This window comes from Chiloscyllium plagiosum, chromosome 4 (assembly GCF_004010195.1).
Source record: "Chiloscyllium plagiosum isolate BGI_BamShark_2017 chromosome 4, ASM401019v2, whole genome shotgun sequence".
Classification (NCBI taxonomy): Eukaryota; Metazoa; Chordata; class Chondrichthyes; order Orectolobiformes; family Hemiscylliidae; genus Chiloscyllium; species Chiloscyllium plagiosum.
The window spans coordinates 44,942,773-44,959,296 of NC_057713.1; the positions used below are offsets into that span (position 1 = coordinate 44,942,773).

The 16,524-nt window shown below is 38.9% G+C and overlaps 1 protein-coding gene across 4 annotated transcripts in view; it reads left to right on the plus strand.

Moving 5' to 3' along the window:
• Positions 1-86: 86 nt before the first annotated feature.
• The window catches only part of nbn (nibrin), a 53,724-nt gene continuing 37,286 nt past the window's right edge, over positions 87-16,524 (plus strand). The window contains exons 1-6 of one of the 4 annotated variants that reach the window (XM_043688114.1): positions 87-213; positions 2,025-2,158; positions 4,732-4,880; positions 6,089-6,248; positions 7,871-7,974; positions 14,286-14,403. In XM_043688114.1, the coding sequence (XP_043544049.1) occupies positions 180-213; positions 2,025-2,158; positions 4,732-4,880; positions 6,089-6,248; positions 7,871-7,974; positions 14,286-14,403 (699 nt within the window). In that variant the 5' untranslated portion in view covers positions 87-179. The other 3 variants (XM_043688117.1, XM_043688116.1, XM_043688115.1) reach the window with 3 other exon arrangements.

The following is a 16,524-nucleotide window of genomic DNA, read 5'->3' on the forward strand; positions in this document are numbered from 1 at the left end:
GTAGCAAAGGTCACGTGACGTTGCACCGCACGCCGGTGGTGGTTGTCACGTGTATCCGGAGGGCGAATGATCACGTGAGTCGGTAACTATCACGTGACGTTGCGGACGTCCCGCCTCTTGTAGCTAGTTGGTCGCCCCGGTGATGCTGGCTCTCTGAGAGGGGACCGTCTTATGTGGAAATGTGGTCGTTAGTGCCGATCGCCTCAGCCGGAGGTACCAGCTGGTTTGTTAACGGTCCCGGTTGTTGTCAGTTATAAAGTGTCCGGGAATAATGTATAATCGCTCTTTACCACAAACCATGCCAGGCTGTATGCGGGCGAGCGGGGCGCCAGCTGTGGATCCGTTTGTGTCCGAGAGAGTGTATCAGGAAAGATAAGGAGGACGATAAGCCCCATTTTGAAAGGCCAGCTGAACAGAAAGGACACATTCCATTTAGTAATTACGCCATGCATTGATTGCCCTTGCGAGATATGGGATAAGATATTAGAAAACGGCCGTTGTGACATCTCAAGGCATCATGGCTGATTTGTGTCCGAAAACTATCCATCAGTTTCATTCCTCATGACGAGCAAAACGATCTATCTCACATACACAATTACCCTATGCTAATAAAGTCAACTCTTCAGTTAACTCAAGGTGCAAATATTATGGTTGTAATGAGGGACTTTATCCAGTGTATATTTGATAATTAATAGTAGTGAAAGGACTGAAAGTGACCAGGATGCCAGAGAATTCTGGTCTCTACCTTTTGAAGAGCAAGATCATTCTTTTGAATTTAAGTGCTACCTCAAAGAAAATATAGAATAAACAGTTTAATTTTGTGCTTTATAAATTTAAAACCAATTTGGGAATAAAATGAGGAAAGGGTGTATTGCATTTTGAAGTGAGAAGGGATATCCAACAATGGATGATTTATTAGTGTACAATACAATAGAAATGGTTACAGCATTACATGTCACAGAAAAAGTTGTAGGAATATGATTTCATTAAATTGTGAACTTCAGCCTGTTTAACAGTTTTACTATATAGTTTTGGGAGGTAATGAAGGGAGGGAGGTTGACCTTATGATTCTTGAGGCATGAAATGTTTTGTTACAGGGCATGTTAAGGATAAAACACCATTGCTTCTCATTAGAGGAAAGTACATTACAGACTGGAAGCAGAGTTAAATGCTGGATAATGGAACTCATTTTCAATTGGTTGAACAAAGTTGATAGCAATACAGTGAGGAGAATATTTGCCTCTTTCTTTAAATTTGAGTTGCTTAAGGTATAGCTAAATATATTCCAAATAATGTTCAGGGGTGGGTGTAATCCAAAGATTTATGTTTTTGTGCTTATTAAAACACAAGTAGGAATATTTGACTAGGACCAAATGGTGATGAAGAAAAACATAGAATTTGCATCATGAGTATTTTCAGGGTATAGATTTGAATTAGTGCAGTACACCTTCTGTTCAGCCCTTTTTAAATGAGGGAGTAAGTTGCTGAAATTTTACTTATGGAACATAGGCAACAATAACAAAGCGATTATTATTGCCTGTTCCAAGGTACTCTGAATTCGATAGGCGTCTTTTGTGTAATAGAGAACTGAAGAGACTTAAGACACTTCTGATGTTGTCACAAACAATTATTGTTGAAGGAAATTCCTTGTTTGCTTCTGAATATAGTTGATTTCTTACACAAATTGCAACTGATCTTAATTTTTGAGGATATTTAATGATAAATAATCCTGACAAATATTCACAAAGGCTGTCCTTTTCTTAAGGTATTTAATAAATTGGTGATTTGGAGATGCCAGTGTTGGACTAGGGTGTACAAAGTTAGAAATCACACAACACCAGGTTATAGTTCAACAGGTTTATTTGGATGCACTAGGTTTCAGACCGCTCCGAAAGCTAGTGCTTCCAAATAAACCTGTTGAACTATAACCTGGTGTTGTGATTTCTAACTTAATAAATTGATGACCTTAAGCTTAAACTTCACTACTTTTTTTTTAATCCATTAATATTTTGTCCATGTTCCAGACGAGCCCTACCATTTGATGGTTGGTGTGGATTATATCGTTGGTCGAAAGAACTGTGCAATCCTTTTACGTGATGATCAGTCCATTAGTCGTTCCCATGCTGTACTTTCAGTTAGTCACCCTGCTGCACATCTGGTAAAAATTCGCTTTTAAATTTCACTTATGTAGAGCTTAACACTGCTGCTTTCCATTACTTGCAATTTAAAAAATTGCAGTCTATTCAATTCCATTATAAACATCTATCACACACAATGATTATTCTGCAATATGTAAGAAATAACACCAAAAACTTTATTTTTGTGTAGACCAAAACTATGCAAACAGAAGTACTGCCTGTAACAAAAATTACTTTTGTTGCTATAGTAAACCTGTTTAAGAATCGGGAAAATTTGCTTCCCACTATTGAGAGAGTGATGAACTCTACAGTGGATTAAAGTTGGAAAGTAAGACTTGAAGAACACTTGTTGGGAAACTGCAGTGCGCGAATGGTATTTTTATTATTTCTTTGCTACTGGCCAAAATCAGTGAAGATGTCTATTATTCTTAGAGACAATGCCGAATGTTGCTTGCTGCAGGTAACATGTGCAGCCTGTGTATGTGTGATACATACAGTTGATAGAGTTACAGGGTTGTACAGTACAGAAACAGGTCCTAAGGTCCAAATCATCCATGCTGACCAGGTATCTCAAACTGACCTACACCCATTTGCCTGTGTTTTAACGTCATCTGAGTGAAAAGTTTGCTCCTCACTTCCCTTTTAAATCTTTCCCTCTCACCTTAAATGTATGCCCTCTGGTTTTGGACTTCCCTACCCTTTGGAAAAAGACCTTGACTATTCACCTTATCTGCCCCTCATTATTTTATAAACCATTATAAGGTCACCCGTCAGCCTCTCCAGAAAATAAAGTTCCAGCCTATCCAGCCTCACTTTATAACTCAAATCCTCCAGTCCTGATAACATTCTTGTAACCTGTTTCTGCAACCTTTCTAGTTTAATAATGTTCTTCCTCTGGTAGGGTGACCAGAACTGTACATAATATTCTAAAAGTTGCTTCAGCTCCCAATGTCTTGTACAGCCACAATGTGATGTCCCAATTCCTCTATGCAATGGTCTGACAAATTAAGGTTTATTGAAGGAGCACCAAATAGAAATGAAGCATTGATTGAAAAAAGTATTTTATAGAAAATGGTAACATTATCAAAGTGTAAATGAAATGATCCCATTTCATCTTTATTTATTTCACTATTTTAAATTAATGTTTGATTGGAATTTGCAACTTTATAAAATAACTTCAGGACCTGGTTCATTATAGAAGAGGCCTGTTATAACTGTAGGGAAGATTGGAATGATTATGTTAAATGATTATAGGCAAATATAGTAAATATTACAAACATGAAATAGTAATGTTGATCAGATAATGAATTAATCTGTGGAGTATAAAGCTGGTTGTTCACTATGTGGCAACCAAAAGCTTTTGGGTGTGTTTATTTTCTGTTTTGTTTTCCACTCTTTCAAGAATTGTAAAAATGACAAAAAATTTTAAATGTCATACTAAATTTTCCCAAGATACTTGAAGTTAAAAATTAAGATCACATTTTTTAGAAATTAATTCACAGGTTGTGTATATTATTACCAATCTCTCTGGAGTAGGGCACAATTAGTGATTCTACATCTAGGCTACATGTAGTTTGCAAAGTAAACCTTTGTATGCAGTTCCACTAATTAAGCAAAAAATGCAGTGGAGTAAGGCCAATATTCCACTTCAGGTCATGGCAGCAGAATATAATTTTGTTAGATTAGGAAAAAGTCACTACAAAACATTTGGAGTAGTGTGCACAGTTTTGGGCCCTATATCTTAAGAAAGATGTACTGGCCCTGGAGCATGTTCAGAGGAGGTTCACGAAAATGGTCCCAGTAATGAAAAGCGTAACATATGAGGAATGTTTGAGGACTCTGGTCTATACTCGAAGTTTAGAAGGATGAGGAGGGGGATCTAATTGAAACATATAGAATAATGAACGGCCTGGCTAGATTAAACGTTGGGAACATATTTCCATTTGTAGGTGAGACTAGAACCCGAGGGCACAGCCTTAGAGTGAAGGCAAGACCTTTTTAGAACGGAGATAAGGAAAAACTTCTTCAGCCAGAGAATGGTGAACCTATGAAATTCATTGCCACAGAAGGCTGTGGAGGCCAGGTCATTGAGTACATTTAAGACTGAGATAGATAGGTTCTTGAGTATCAAGGGTTATGGGGAGAAAGTGGGAGAATGGGATTGAGAAACTTTTCAGCCAAGATTGAGTCTGCTCCGCCATTCAATGTGCTGAATGGCCTAACTTTGCTCTATGTCTTATGGTCTAAAGATCTGCTCTAATTCAATATTTAATGTCAATAAAGGGGCCTAAAACACCAGTAGTTGCATAATAATCCTCTTCGTAACCTTGAGACGTTGCACAGAAGCGTAATATATTTATGTTGTGTAAAGGTCTTTATGTCATCATAAATCCATCAGATTGCAATGTATACATTGCAGTTATTGTTTATATCAAAATAATTAGACTATTATCTTAATAATAATGTCAATTTCAGCAACACCTAATAATAATGGGGAGTAGTGTATAATGAGCATCACAGCTAATGGCTTAGGAACGGAAGATCTTAAGAACAAATGTTGAGCATTCTAAATTAATTTTCTGTCTCTTTAAAGACCCAAGTTACCAAAAACTCTGTACTGACATTAAAAGATACTTCAAAATATGGAACCTTTGTAAATGAAGAGCGCTTACAGCTTGATAGCCCACGGATTTTGAAGTCAAGAGAATTGGTTACATTTGGCCTTTTCCAAAGCAAGTTCAGGTAATTATTTTCTACCTTTTATCAAACTTTGTCTGAAATCCCAGTTAGCATTTGAATTTGGTGTACTGTTTCATTGAGAGTTTTGTCTGTTATTTTGGTCTATGAAACATTTCCCTTGAAACTAGAGACCTTTAAGTGACATTTTAAAAAGTCATGCCAGACAGAAATTTGTGTTATTTCTCTTCACGCTCCATCTTGCATGAGGTTCCATTTATCAAATAAATGTAATATATATCATTGTGCATCTTTGGAGGAAGAGCAGGGAGTTCTTTCAGTGTCCTGGCGAGTGTTCATCTTCAGTTGGTACTGCCACAATACATTGATAACTCTTTTGTCTCAGCTTCTATTTGTAGTACTAGTTGTGGTGCAAATTAGCTGCTGCATTTTAATAATTTATGGAATCATATAACTTAGACGACTGGCTCTTAATCCCTATGTTAAATTCTTCCATCTGGTAAGGGCTTTCAAATGGTGACAATTTCTCTCCAAGCTCATTCATGGAAATCTATTATTGTGCTAAAGTAATTAAAACATTGTCCCTTTTATATGAAAAAAAATTTCTTCCACTAAACCCTGTAGCAGAAAAGTAATGGTGTTTTATTATAACAATGGAGCAGTTAACCTTAAAAGAATGAAATTCACTAGATCACTGACTAAAAGCAGCCTTGCTGATCTTAGGAAGTTGAATGCAAGTTTTGAGAAGATTTGTAGCTCAGGTTGAGGTTCTAGATGTAGGTTTGCTCACTGAGTTCGAAGGATCGTTTTCAGACATTTCGTTACCATACCTTGGATGAAACCAGAGGCTGGCTGAAGGTATTACCTAGTATGGTGACGAAATGTCTGAAAACGAACCTTTCAGCTCAGCGAGCAAACCTATATCCAAAAGTTGAATGCAGTTGAAAGGAGTTAAGATGCTATAGAATCCTAGCTGCCATTAGAGGAAGTGGAAAATAATTAAGCAAAGTTTTACATTTTATGGGCCTAACCTAGATGTGATTTCCCTTACTAGAGAATCTCATTACTTTTCTGTATTTCATTACTACCATAAATTGACTGATTTTGAGTGTATCTTTCAAGAATTTATTGTGATTATTTCTTTCTGTAGGATATCAGTTTGAGAGTCAATGAAGTTATGATAGCTGCTACTACATAATTTCCTGTATTAAGATATACATTGAAATGCAACAAATATATTTCTTACTCCTCAGAGTAGAATATGAACCTTTGATTGTATGCTCTTCCTGTTTGGATGGACTAGAAAAAATTGAACTAAACAAGTCAATTCAAGAGCTTGGAGGTCATCTTAGCAACAATTGGACAGAAGCTAACACTCACCTTGTCATGTCATCAGTCAAGGTCACTGTGAAGGTCAGTTATATAGATTAAGCAAAATATTGTTTCATTTCATGTTTTCTGAAAGTCTTTGCCAAGTTTTAAATCCATCTTTGCTGCAATTTGCTGAGCACTTTATCTTAATTATAATTACAACTCTTCCACATTAAATACTGTACAATGATATTGCCAACTTGTGAAATTATTATTACTATTGAGTTTCCACTAATTCAGATAGTTTTCTATGTGTAATTTTTAGCTATAAGAAGGTGCCCAATATTTCCTTTGTCTTCTCAGGACATTATTGAAAATATTTCTAACTTACTGGGAATACAATTAAGCTCAAGAAAAATTAACTTTTTGCCATTTTAGTTCAGAAAACAATGTAAACTGAAAAGTTTCCAGAAAGTTTTATTGTTTGAAAATTTAATTGCAACTCAGTACATCAATCGATTCGTCAAATGTTTGGCATTTATGATTATGACACAGGACTGTTCTTTCTTCTTTGATTATTTCCAGATGTCTTGAAGAGTCTCATTCCAAGTATTCTAAGTGATTGCTTGTTAACCTGCCTTGGCTTTCAGTCTAGCAACGCCTCAATTTCAAATTTTTCCAAGGTCTCACACCCTAACTCTGCAACCCCTTTATTCTGGTCTCTTGTGCACTACTGACTTAATTTGCTCTGTCATTTGCAACCTTTGCTTTACTTATCCAGGCCCCCAGATCTGAAATTCTCTCCTTAAACCTGTCTGCATTTCTACACTGCGGTCCTCTATGTAACATGTTCTTTATAATGTACTTCTTTGACTGAGCTTTGCCACCCATCCTAAAATAGATTCAGTGCTAAATTCTTTAAAGTGTCTGAGAATGTCTTTCCATCTTAAAGGCACTATATATATTAGTTTCTCAAATCATGTTTTTCTTCTGTTTTTGCCTAATGAAAACAATATGTGAGTTTACACATGTAACTGTACTAGAAAAGCACAGATGGTCAGGCAGCATCTGAGGAGCAGGAGAATCGACGTTTCAGACATAAGCTCATGGTGAAGGGCTTATGCCTGAAATGTCGATTCTCCTGCTCCTTGGATGCTTCCGGATCAGCTGTGCTTTTCCAGCACCACACTCTCGACTCTGATCTCCAGTATCTGCAGTCCTCACTTTCTCCTACATGTAAATATACAGGTATAATCGGTCAAATGGCTGCTTTCTGTGCCATAACAATTCTGAAATTCATAACAATTCTGTGACATTTTTAGTATATTGATTAAATTGTGATGGATGTATTGGGTTTTCGATCGAGACTTAATTATGTGTCGATCAAATATGTTTTAGATCAATTCTTTCCAAAATTCTCCCTTTTCAAGGCTTGAAAGTTGTCTTGCCCCTTGGTGAGTGATGGGCAGTAGAGGAGAAGATCTGTAAGAGCAGAGGAAGGAGGGTCAGCCATTGATGACTTTGGGCTCCAATCCCTATCACTTCTTTGGGGTCCCTATTCCCATTTTGGGTATCCCTGTTTTAAATAAATGCAGTTAGCTCACAATTTGACCTTTGGCCGACTCTTAATAAGGAAGTGAACTTTGTGTATAACTGTATATGCATCAGTTTCGTTGATGTGTACCAATTGTAATGATATCCAAATTTATTTTCTTTCCTATAAGACCATATGCGCAATGATTTGCTGTCGACCCATAGTGAAGCCAGAATTCTTTGTCAGTCTTATCAGGGCAATTCGGAATAGACAATGTCTTCCCAGTCCAGAAAGGTAAGAAATTGTGTCAGTTTCCTTTAACTGTGCTATTTGTGCCGGTTTCCGCAGAAATCACCAACAGTTGTAAATGACAACGTGAAACACTTGCAATCAGGTAGAAATTCTAATTTACTGTAACTCCAGTTGACAAACAAGGAACAAATCAGGAGGACAGCTCCCACTCTGCCAGTGAATGTATAATTTCTTCAACAGCTTATGTCATTGTTGTGCATTTAGAAACATGAGTTGCCACATTGTTTCACTAAAGAGATCATACCTCAGAGAACTCTAGCCAATTCTGTAGCTCCAACAGTGTGGTTAGCAGTCTCTGCAGCAGTGACGTGAGTCTGTCCTAGAATTGGAATAGAGCTAAATGTAGAAGGTGTCACAGGAGAAGCTAGCAGTGTCATGAGAATGTAGAAAGGAGGGTTGGAGTTATTTTGGAGAGACTGGAATGAATCATAGAATCCCTACGGTGCAGAAGGAAGCTATTCAGCCTACCAAGTCTGTACCGGCCCTCTGAAGAGCATCTCTGGACACCATGGACAATTTAGCCTGGCTATTCCATCTAACCTGCACATCTTTGGACTGTGGGAGGAAACTGGAGCACTCAGAGGAAACCCATACAGACAGTCACCCAAGGCTGGAATCAATCCTGGGTTCCTGATGCTGTGAGGCAGCTGTGCTACGCACAGTGCCATCATGCCGCTCTTTGAGAGAAGGGAGAATCTGAAGGAGGGAAGATCTGGGAATCTGTCCCAATTGGGAAAGTGTATCCCTACCTTTCCTGCCTAGTACAGTAACCTGCTAGCCTTTCACCCATTTCCTTGATTGCCGCCTCACAAAATTCAAAAGAGAGTACCTGTATTGATGAGAAGTGACCAATTAATTTTCTACTTAAAGGCCTAAATTGGGAGAGAGGACAGGTGGCCTGTCTTTCTTTCTTACTGTCGACAGTTTGGGATAAGCAGGATGGTGACAGGGAAGCCACCAGAGAATTTTATAGCTACTTCACTCCTTTAAATTTGTGGGATCCAATTCTGCCCAACAAGTGTTTAACATTGTGATAAGAATTGCTGCTAAACAAACTTCCTACCCTGCAAAATTGTTTGCATGTCATTGATGTTTTGTTTCTCAAAAGATAATTACTGCTGGAATTTAATTGACCTAGAAAGTAGTAGTGGTTTGATTAACACTGCAATAAGTTTGGGTCATAAAGAAGAATGAAAGAAAAGTCCTCTTCAGAAGGAAAGGAATGGAAGCATTCAGTCAATGAAGGAACAGTAGTATATGTCGATGGCTTTATTATTGAAAGGCTGTTTCAGGTTCCATTACTGTACTCTGACAATTACATGCAGTAGTGGCTTGTGCTTCCTCACGCAACAAAAGGCAGTTCAATCACCAGGTATCCTTTTCTGCAGTCCCCTTTTTGCTCAGCTTCAAGTCTTATCATTATATTCATCACAAGTGAAATGCCACTTGCCAAGCATAGGAGGCAAAAGTGGATATACCAGGCACATGACGTAAGCAATAATAATGATGTGGTTCAAAATCCAAAAGGAAAACCTTAATTATTCTAATGTTCTGAAATGCTCCCAAGTCCATACTTTTGTGAAATTATAAATCTTCATTCTTCCCCTTACTCGTACTTCAAAACTAATCAACCATTTATGTCAGCAAAGGTAGATGCCAATTGCTTTGCTATCTTCTCTAATTGCTGAAATCCCTTCACCGATACCCTCGAGCATAAGACCACAGAAAGAGGAACAGGCTTCAAGCGTGCTCTGCATGATCATTGCTGATTGATGCTCCTCAGGATCACTTTCCTCTTTCTTTGTAACCCTGGATACCCCTACTGATCAAAAATCTATCTATTTCCACCTTAAATATATACAAAGAGTCTGCCCACAGATCCCTGTATAGCAAGAAGTTCCAATAAATCAGCTCTGCTTAATTCTGAGGCTATTTCTCTGATCCTAGACTTTTCCATCAGGGAAACATCCTCTCAGCATTCGCCTCATAAAGCCTCTTAAGAATCCTACATGTTTCAATGAGATAACCTCGAATACTTTTATATTCCAATGAGTTGAGTCCCAACCTGTTTAACCTTTGCTCATAGAATAACACCTCCATACCAGGGATCATCCGAGCATTATCTAAATTGTCTCCAATGAAATGTGTCTTTTCTTGAATAAGGGGACCAAAACTGTTCACAATGCTCCAGATGTGGCTTCTGTTGAAGTAAGAATTCCCTACTCTTAAAGTCCCACCCCCTTAAAATATCGTCCAGTGTTCCATTAGCCTTCCTGATTACCTGCTGCACCTGTGTGCTAGCTTTCTGTGTTTTGTGCATAGGTACCCCCACATCTCTTTATGTTGCAGCTTTCTGCAGTCTTTTGGTCTCCTTTCCAAAATGAACATCACATTTTCCTACATTGTTCTTCATTTACCAATTTTTCACCCACTTACTTAATCTATTTATAAATCCCTCTAAAATCTGTAATATAAACTGTATCACTCTTGCAAACTGACTTTCACTCCTTCCTCCAAGTCATTCATATCTCTTAAAAACAATTGTGGTCCCAGAACGTATCCCTGTGGTACCCCACTGATTAGATGTCGCCAACTTAACAAAGAACCAATTATCCAAATTTCTGATACTTCACCTGAATCCCATGACTTCTGTTAAATTATAAGCTATCCATCGACTATTTCTGTTGCTACCTCTTCTAGCATCCTAGAATGCAGGCCATTGGGGCCAGGGGACGTGTCTGGCTTCATTCCCATTAGTTTGCCTAATACTACTTCTCTATGATGATGACTTAATCCCTCTTCTGGGTCCTGCCAAAGCTAGGATCAGCCATTGGGACTTGTCAGGATACTATCTGATTAAGTTGTGATGGATTAAAAAATTGAAATGTTTTGAATTGAGTCACCACTTTCATATGCCCTTTGATCATCATCTCTCTCATGGCCACATGCACTTATGACAATGAGACCTTTGTTGATTATCAGTAGTTGATGAATAACCAAGATGAGAACTTCATCATCCAAACTTAAGATGAAATTCATAGTGTGTGAAATTTGAGCTTTGCATGCACTCACATGATATTTCATGTAAATGGCCACTCTTTACATAGCCAACAATATCATTGCAAAGACCTGAAACGTCGTTGCACTTCTGTGAAACTAACTACACTAATCTTTATACAAGCATGCAGTGTGGCTAGGAGGCCTAAAGAATATTGTGTTCTTTCCTGCTCCTTCAGAAGTATCATCATCCTCAACAGCCCCTGAGCTTCAGCATTTATATTCTCTGTCAGAGCTTGCAGCATGTTGCATCCTCTACCCCAGATGCTCTTTACTATCCCTTCATAGCTCTATTTGCTCACTTAGAATGCAAGAGTCAAAAGTGAAAGTCAAATTGTCTTCCTTACCTGTCTGTCCTAAATGTGACTTGAGTTGGCGTAATATCAAAGTTGAAACTTTATTGCTGGAACAGCACAGCAGGTCAGGCAGCATCCAGGGAACAGGAGATTCGACGTTTCGGGCACAGGCCCGCCTGTGCCCGAAACGTCGAATCTCCTGTTCCCTGGATGCTGCCTGACCTGCTATGCTGTTCCAGCAATAAAGTTTCAACTTTGATCTCCAGCATCTGCAGACCTCACTTTCTCCTTGGCGTAATATCAATCTCAGAGTGAGTAACCTCTGAGGAATTGACACCCTACTGGTCATTTCCTATAGGACTGTTGAGGGCCATGTGGGAATGTATGAATTAGAATTGTAAAGACAAGAATGTTTTAAATGAATATTATGCATCATATTTTGCTTGTCGATGAGTCAAGTTGATGTGATTTAATCAATTTGGAGGCTTAGGAGTTGTTCCACACTGTACATGTTGCATTTGGAAAATTAGTGTATCTTTGGCTTGAGAGAAGTTGATTGAAATTTGGATCCCCTACCGAAGTGACTGCAAACAACTATTCTTATAGTGTTCATCATTAGTTGCATCCCACTGTTGGTAGTAATGTCATTGTTTGGTGATACAGTATTTCAGCAATTTGTGTACAGTTCCCTCCAGTGTCCAGACAAAATATGAATGATGCTGTTCATTTAATTGCTGCAATACCATTTGTATGTTTCTATAAAGATGTCTTTTCCATATTGCTTGCATTAAGTACAAACTTTACAATTGGGGGAGGGTTGTTGTGATGTCATTGTGATGTCATTGTGGTATTATTACTAGAATGTTAATCCAGAGACCCAGTTGTGAAAGACCTGGATTTGCCATGGTAGATGGTGGAATTTGAGTTCAATAAAAATCTGTAATTAAGAGTCTAATGATGACTATGGAACTATCAAACTCATCTTTGAGCAATTATATTATTCTTATTTATTCACAAGACGTGGGCTTTGCTGGCCGCTCCAGTATTTAGTACCTGTCACTAATTGCCCTTGTGAAAGTAGCTGTGATCTGCCTACTTGAACCGCTGCAATGTATTTGGTCTAGGTAAATACCCTCCTGTTGGGGAGGGTGGTTGACCCATAAATACTGACGAAATGGCAATAGATTTTAAAATCAGGGTAGTTTGTGGATTGGAGGGAAGCTTGCAGGTGATGGTCTTTCAATGTATCTGCTAACCCTTGTCCTACTAAGTATGAGTAGTCATGGATTTGGAAGATTCTGTCTAAAGAGCCTTGGTGAGTTTCTGCAGTCCTTTTGTAGATAGTACATGTTGCTGCTATTGAGTGTGAGGTTGGAGGGAATGAATGTTTGACGATGTGGTACAAATCAAGTGAATTGCTTTGTCATGAAAGGTGTTAGATTTCTTATGTTTTTTAAAGTGCATTCATTCAGGCAAGTGGGTGGTATTCCATCTAACTTCTAACCTTTGCTGCCTGTAGATGGTGGACAAAGTCTGGGGAGTTAGGAGATAAGTTACTTGCTGCATGACTCCCCATCTCTGGTCTGCTGGTGTAGACAATATTTATATGGCTAGTCCAGTTCAGTTTCTAGTCAGTGATACCCAGGATATTGTTTATGGGGGATTAGTGATGGTCCTGCTGCTGAATATTAGAGTTGATGGTTTCTCATTGGAGATGGTTATTACTGGCAGCATTAACATGTGCCTATTGTGTACTACATCTCAACCTAAACCTATATGTTGTCCAGGTTTTGTTGCTTTTGGTCATGTATTGCATCAGCATCTGAGGAGTTCTGAGTTGTGCTGAACATTGTGCAATCATTTGCAAAATGCCTCAGTTCTAACCTTTTAATGGAGGAAGTGTCATTGATGAAGACACTAAAGATGGTTAGTCATAGACTATTACTCTGAGGAACTCCTGCAAAGATGTTCTGGTGCTGAGATGACTGACCTCTACATCGGTCAGCATGGTAGCTCAGTGGATAGCACTGCTGCCTCACAGCATCATGGTCCCAGGTTTAACTCTGGCCTCGGGTGACTGTCTGTGGGGAGTTTGCACATTCTCCCAGTGTCTGCGTGGGTTTCCTCCAGGGACACCAGTTTCCTTCCACGGTCCAAAGATGTGCAGATCAGGTGAATTGGCCATGCTAAATTGCCCATAGTGTTCGGTGCATTCGTCAGAGGGAAATGGGTCTGGGTGGGTTACTCTTTGGAGGGTCACTGTGGACTTGTTGAGCCGAAGGGCCTGTTTCCACTCTGTAGGGAATCTAATCTAAAAAAAACAATCCGAGGAAGGATAACTGGAGTGTAATGAACATGGGTCTGGGAGGTTGATAAGAGGTGGAAGTCTGCTTGCAGAAGGGAGGCAGACTCCCATGACAAGGTTGGAAGGGCCAAAATGTTCAGGTGCAAGCCCAAACTCAATCCCTTAGTGCGCCTGACTGCAAGGAATGAAACCCTCTCTTTTAAGTCGGATGTCTGGATCTTGAAACTCTTAAGCAACTGTCGACTTCTTGCCCATCCTTCCACAAGATTGTTGTGCTGTTGATGCATTACATCAGAGGATTATTCATGAGAAAGCTGAGCCTTCATCCCCTATAGTGGAAGTGAAGCTCACTCCCCTGCCTAGAAGTAAAAGTTTAAAATGTTATTATAATATTGTTCTTAGTGAAAGACTTTAATTTGAATTTGTATTGCACAGCAAAAAGTTCCTCCCTATGTATTTCTGTTTTAAGATAAAATTCAATTGCCTAAACAGGTACCTGTTCACTTTGGTTTGAAACAACAATCAAGCATAACGTCTAAATGGATTATTTGTTGACAAACACGTTCTTTAACATATTTTATCATTCTGAACATTGTAGTGAAACAACAAAATGTGATAAATTTTGTTCTTCACAGTTTCTCTCCACCAATTGATGAACCTAGTATCAAGCCTGGAGAGCTGGACATTACAACAAAGCCTGAAAGAAAATCGATCTTTAGAGACAAAACTTTCATCTTTTTAAATGAAAAGCAGGTAATAGTTGGATTTTGAAGAGGAACAATCTTCAATAGATATAATAGTGTCTTCAAACTATTCATATAAAACATATGTGCGCGGAGTTTCGTGTGTTAATTGTTGTATGGAAAAAATTTTTTTAAAGCAAAAGTAACTGAATAACACTGTATTTGCAAAGTTAAGTCTCAGATTTTTTTTAATAGAAAGCTTTTCTATCATTGATTAATAACGCTGACACTTTCTGCAATGGCAAAGCTAACTGAAGAAGTTACTTATATTTTTAATTGACCTCTTCAGATATGTAGTGACACGCCTCTAGAGCAGGTGGGGTTTGCAACTAAGAGGTACCTGAGGTTGGAACAGTACCATTGCACCACAAGAGCCCTCAAGAACAGTCCTCACCTATAGTATTGGATTAAGAGGAGGGTTTGTAACATTGCTAAGGACAGCAGGAAACCAGGAAATTGGAAACATTTTAGATATCAACAAAGACGGAAATAGAATATTAAAGAAAACCAACAAGGAATATTAAAGCCAATTTGTAAGCTTCTCAAAGTATATATTTAAAAAAGAGGGAAGAAATGTGGGTTTCATAAGACTGTACTTCATGGGCTGGAGGGTAGACTGCTCGCCTGTCTTTAAAAATGTCTGTCTGAAACCATCCAATAGAGGAAAAGTCCAGCATGGAGAGAAAACATGCTTTGTGCAGCATTGATGAGGGCAGAATGGGCTTCACTGGAGAGGATATCCTGGCCTCAGAAGTTGCTGACCAATTTATAAAGGGAGTGATGAGTTAGTAGAGTGAGAGCAAAGGTGATAAATGGAGGGAAATGCAGTTTTTCATTGTATAAAATTCAAAAATATAGATTTTCACCACTTAAAAATGTTAATGTTCAGAAACGTTTGAATGCCCTTTTTCACAGCATTAACTTGCAATTAAAGCAAGTTAGAGAGAAACCAGTGCTGAAAGTAATGATATCAATTACAACCTCAAGGGCTGTACATTGTCAAAAATTCAGCTGAGACCGTACCTAACCTGACCAAACTAGCTAGCATGCAATGGTAGCAAAAGATGAATGTATCTTAAACATTGTTGTGTTTACGTGTAAATGAGCAGTTTAATGTAGCAAGCTTTCTGTCCCAGATCTTTTAGTTCCATACGTCCCATCCAGCTCTCTGTTCTCTGGGAAAACCAGTGAGCCTTCTTTTGCGCCACAGGTGCATCGCATTTGAAGAATCCAACTTTGCAGAAGAATGTATCTTGACCAGTTAAATAATGATCCTTTCAGCTCTCTGGGCTAAGGTGACAATCCGTGCCCTTCCTGGACTGACAAAATGTTACTGTTTTCGGAGCAGCATGCAAGACTGCAGGTTTGACTGCTTCACACTTAGTTGATTGGGGTGGACAAAATTCCATTTATGTCTTGTAGATTTGCAAATTTAAGGCGACCCTTTGCCTTTTTTGGAAAAACACATTGATGTGGTTGATGACCTGTTGCAAAAACAAGGTTAGTCGGTTGTCACTGGGAGTAGGGTGCTTATTGGAGCATTGTCGTTCTCAGTCTTGTTCAAAAAAGGTGGCAGAAATTATGCCATAATGTTTGTATTTCTGTTGATGTGTTATTGCATTTGAACATGACTTTAAAGTCAAAGTTATTATTGTTTGTTCTTCCAACACTTTTTAATGCAAAGTTTGTGCGAAGATTTGTAGTTCGGGTGCTCGTTGCTGTGGTTCTGTTCGCCGAGCTGGAAGTTTTTGTTGCAAACGTTTCGTCCCCTGTCTAGGTGACATCCTCCGTGCTTGGGAGCCTCCTGTGAAGCGCTTCTGTGGTGTTTCCTCCGGCATTTATAGTGACCTGTCCCTGCGGCTTCCGGTTGTCAGTTTCAACTGTCCGCTGTAGTGGCCGGTATATTGGGTCCAGGTCGATGTGTTTGTTGATGGAGTTTGTGGATGAGTGCCATGCTTCTAGGAATTCCCTGGCTGTTCTTTGTTTGGCTTGCCATATAATGGTAGTGTTGACCCAGTCAAATTCGTGTTGCTTGTTGTCTGCGTGTGTGGCTACTAGGGATAGCTGGTCGTGTCGTTTCGTGGCTAGTTGATGTTCTTGGACAACTTCCAGCTCGGCGAACAGAACCACA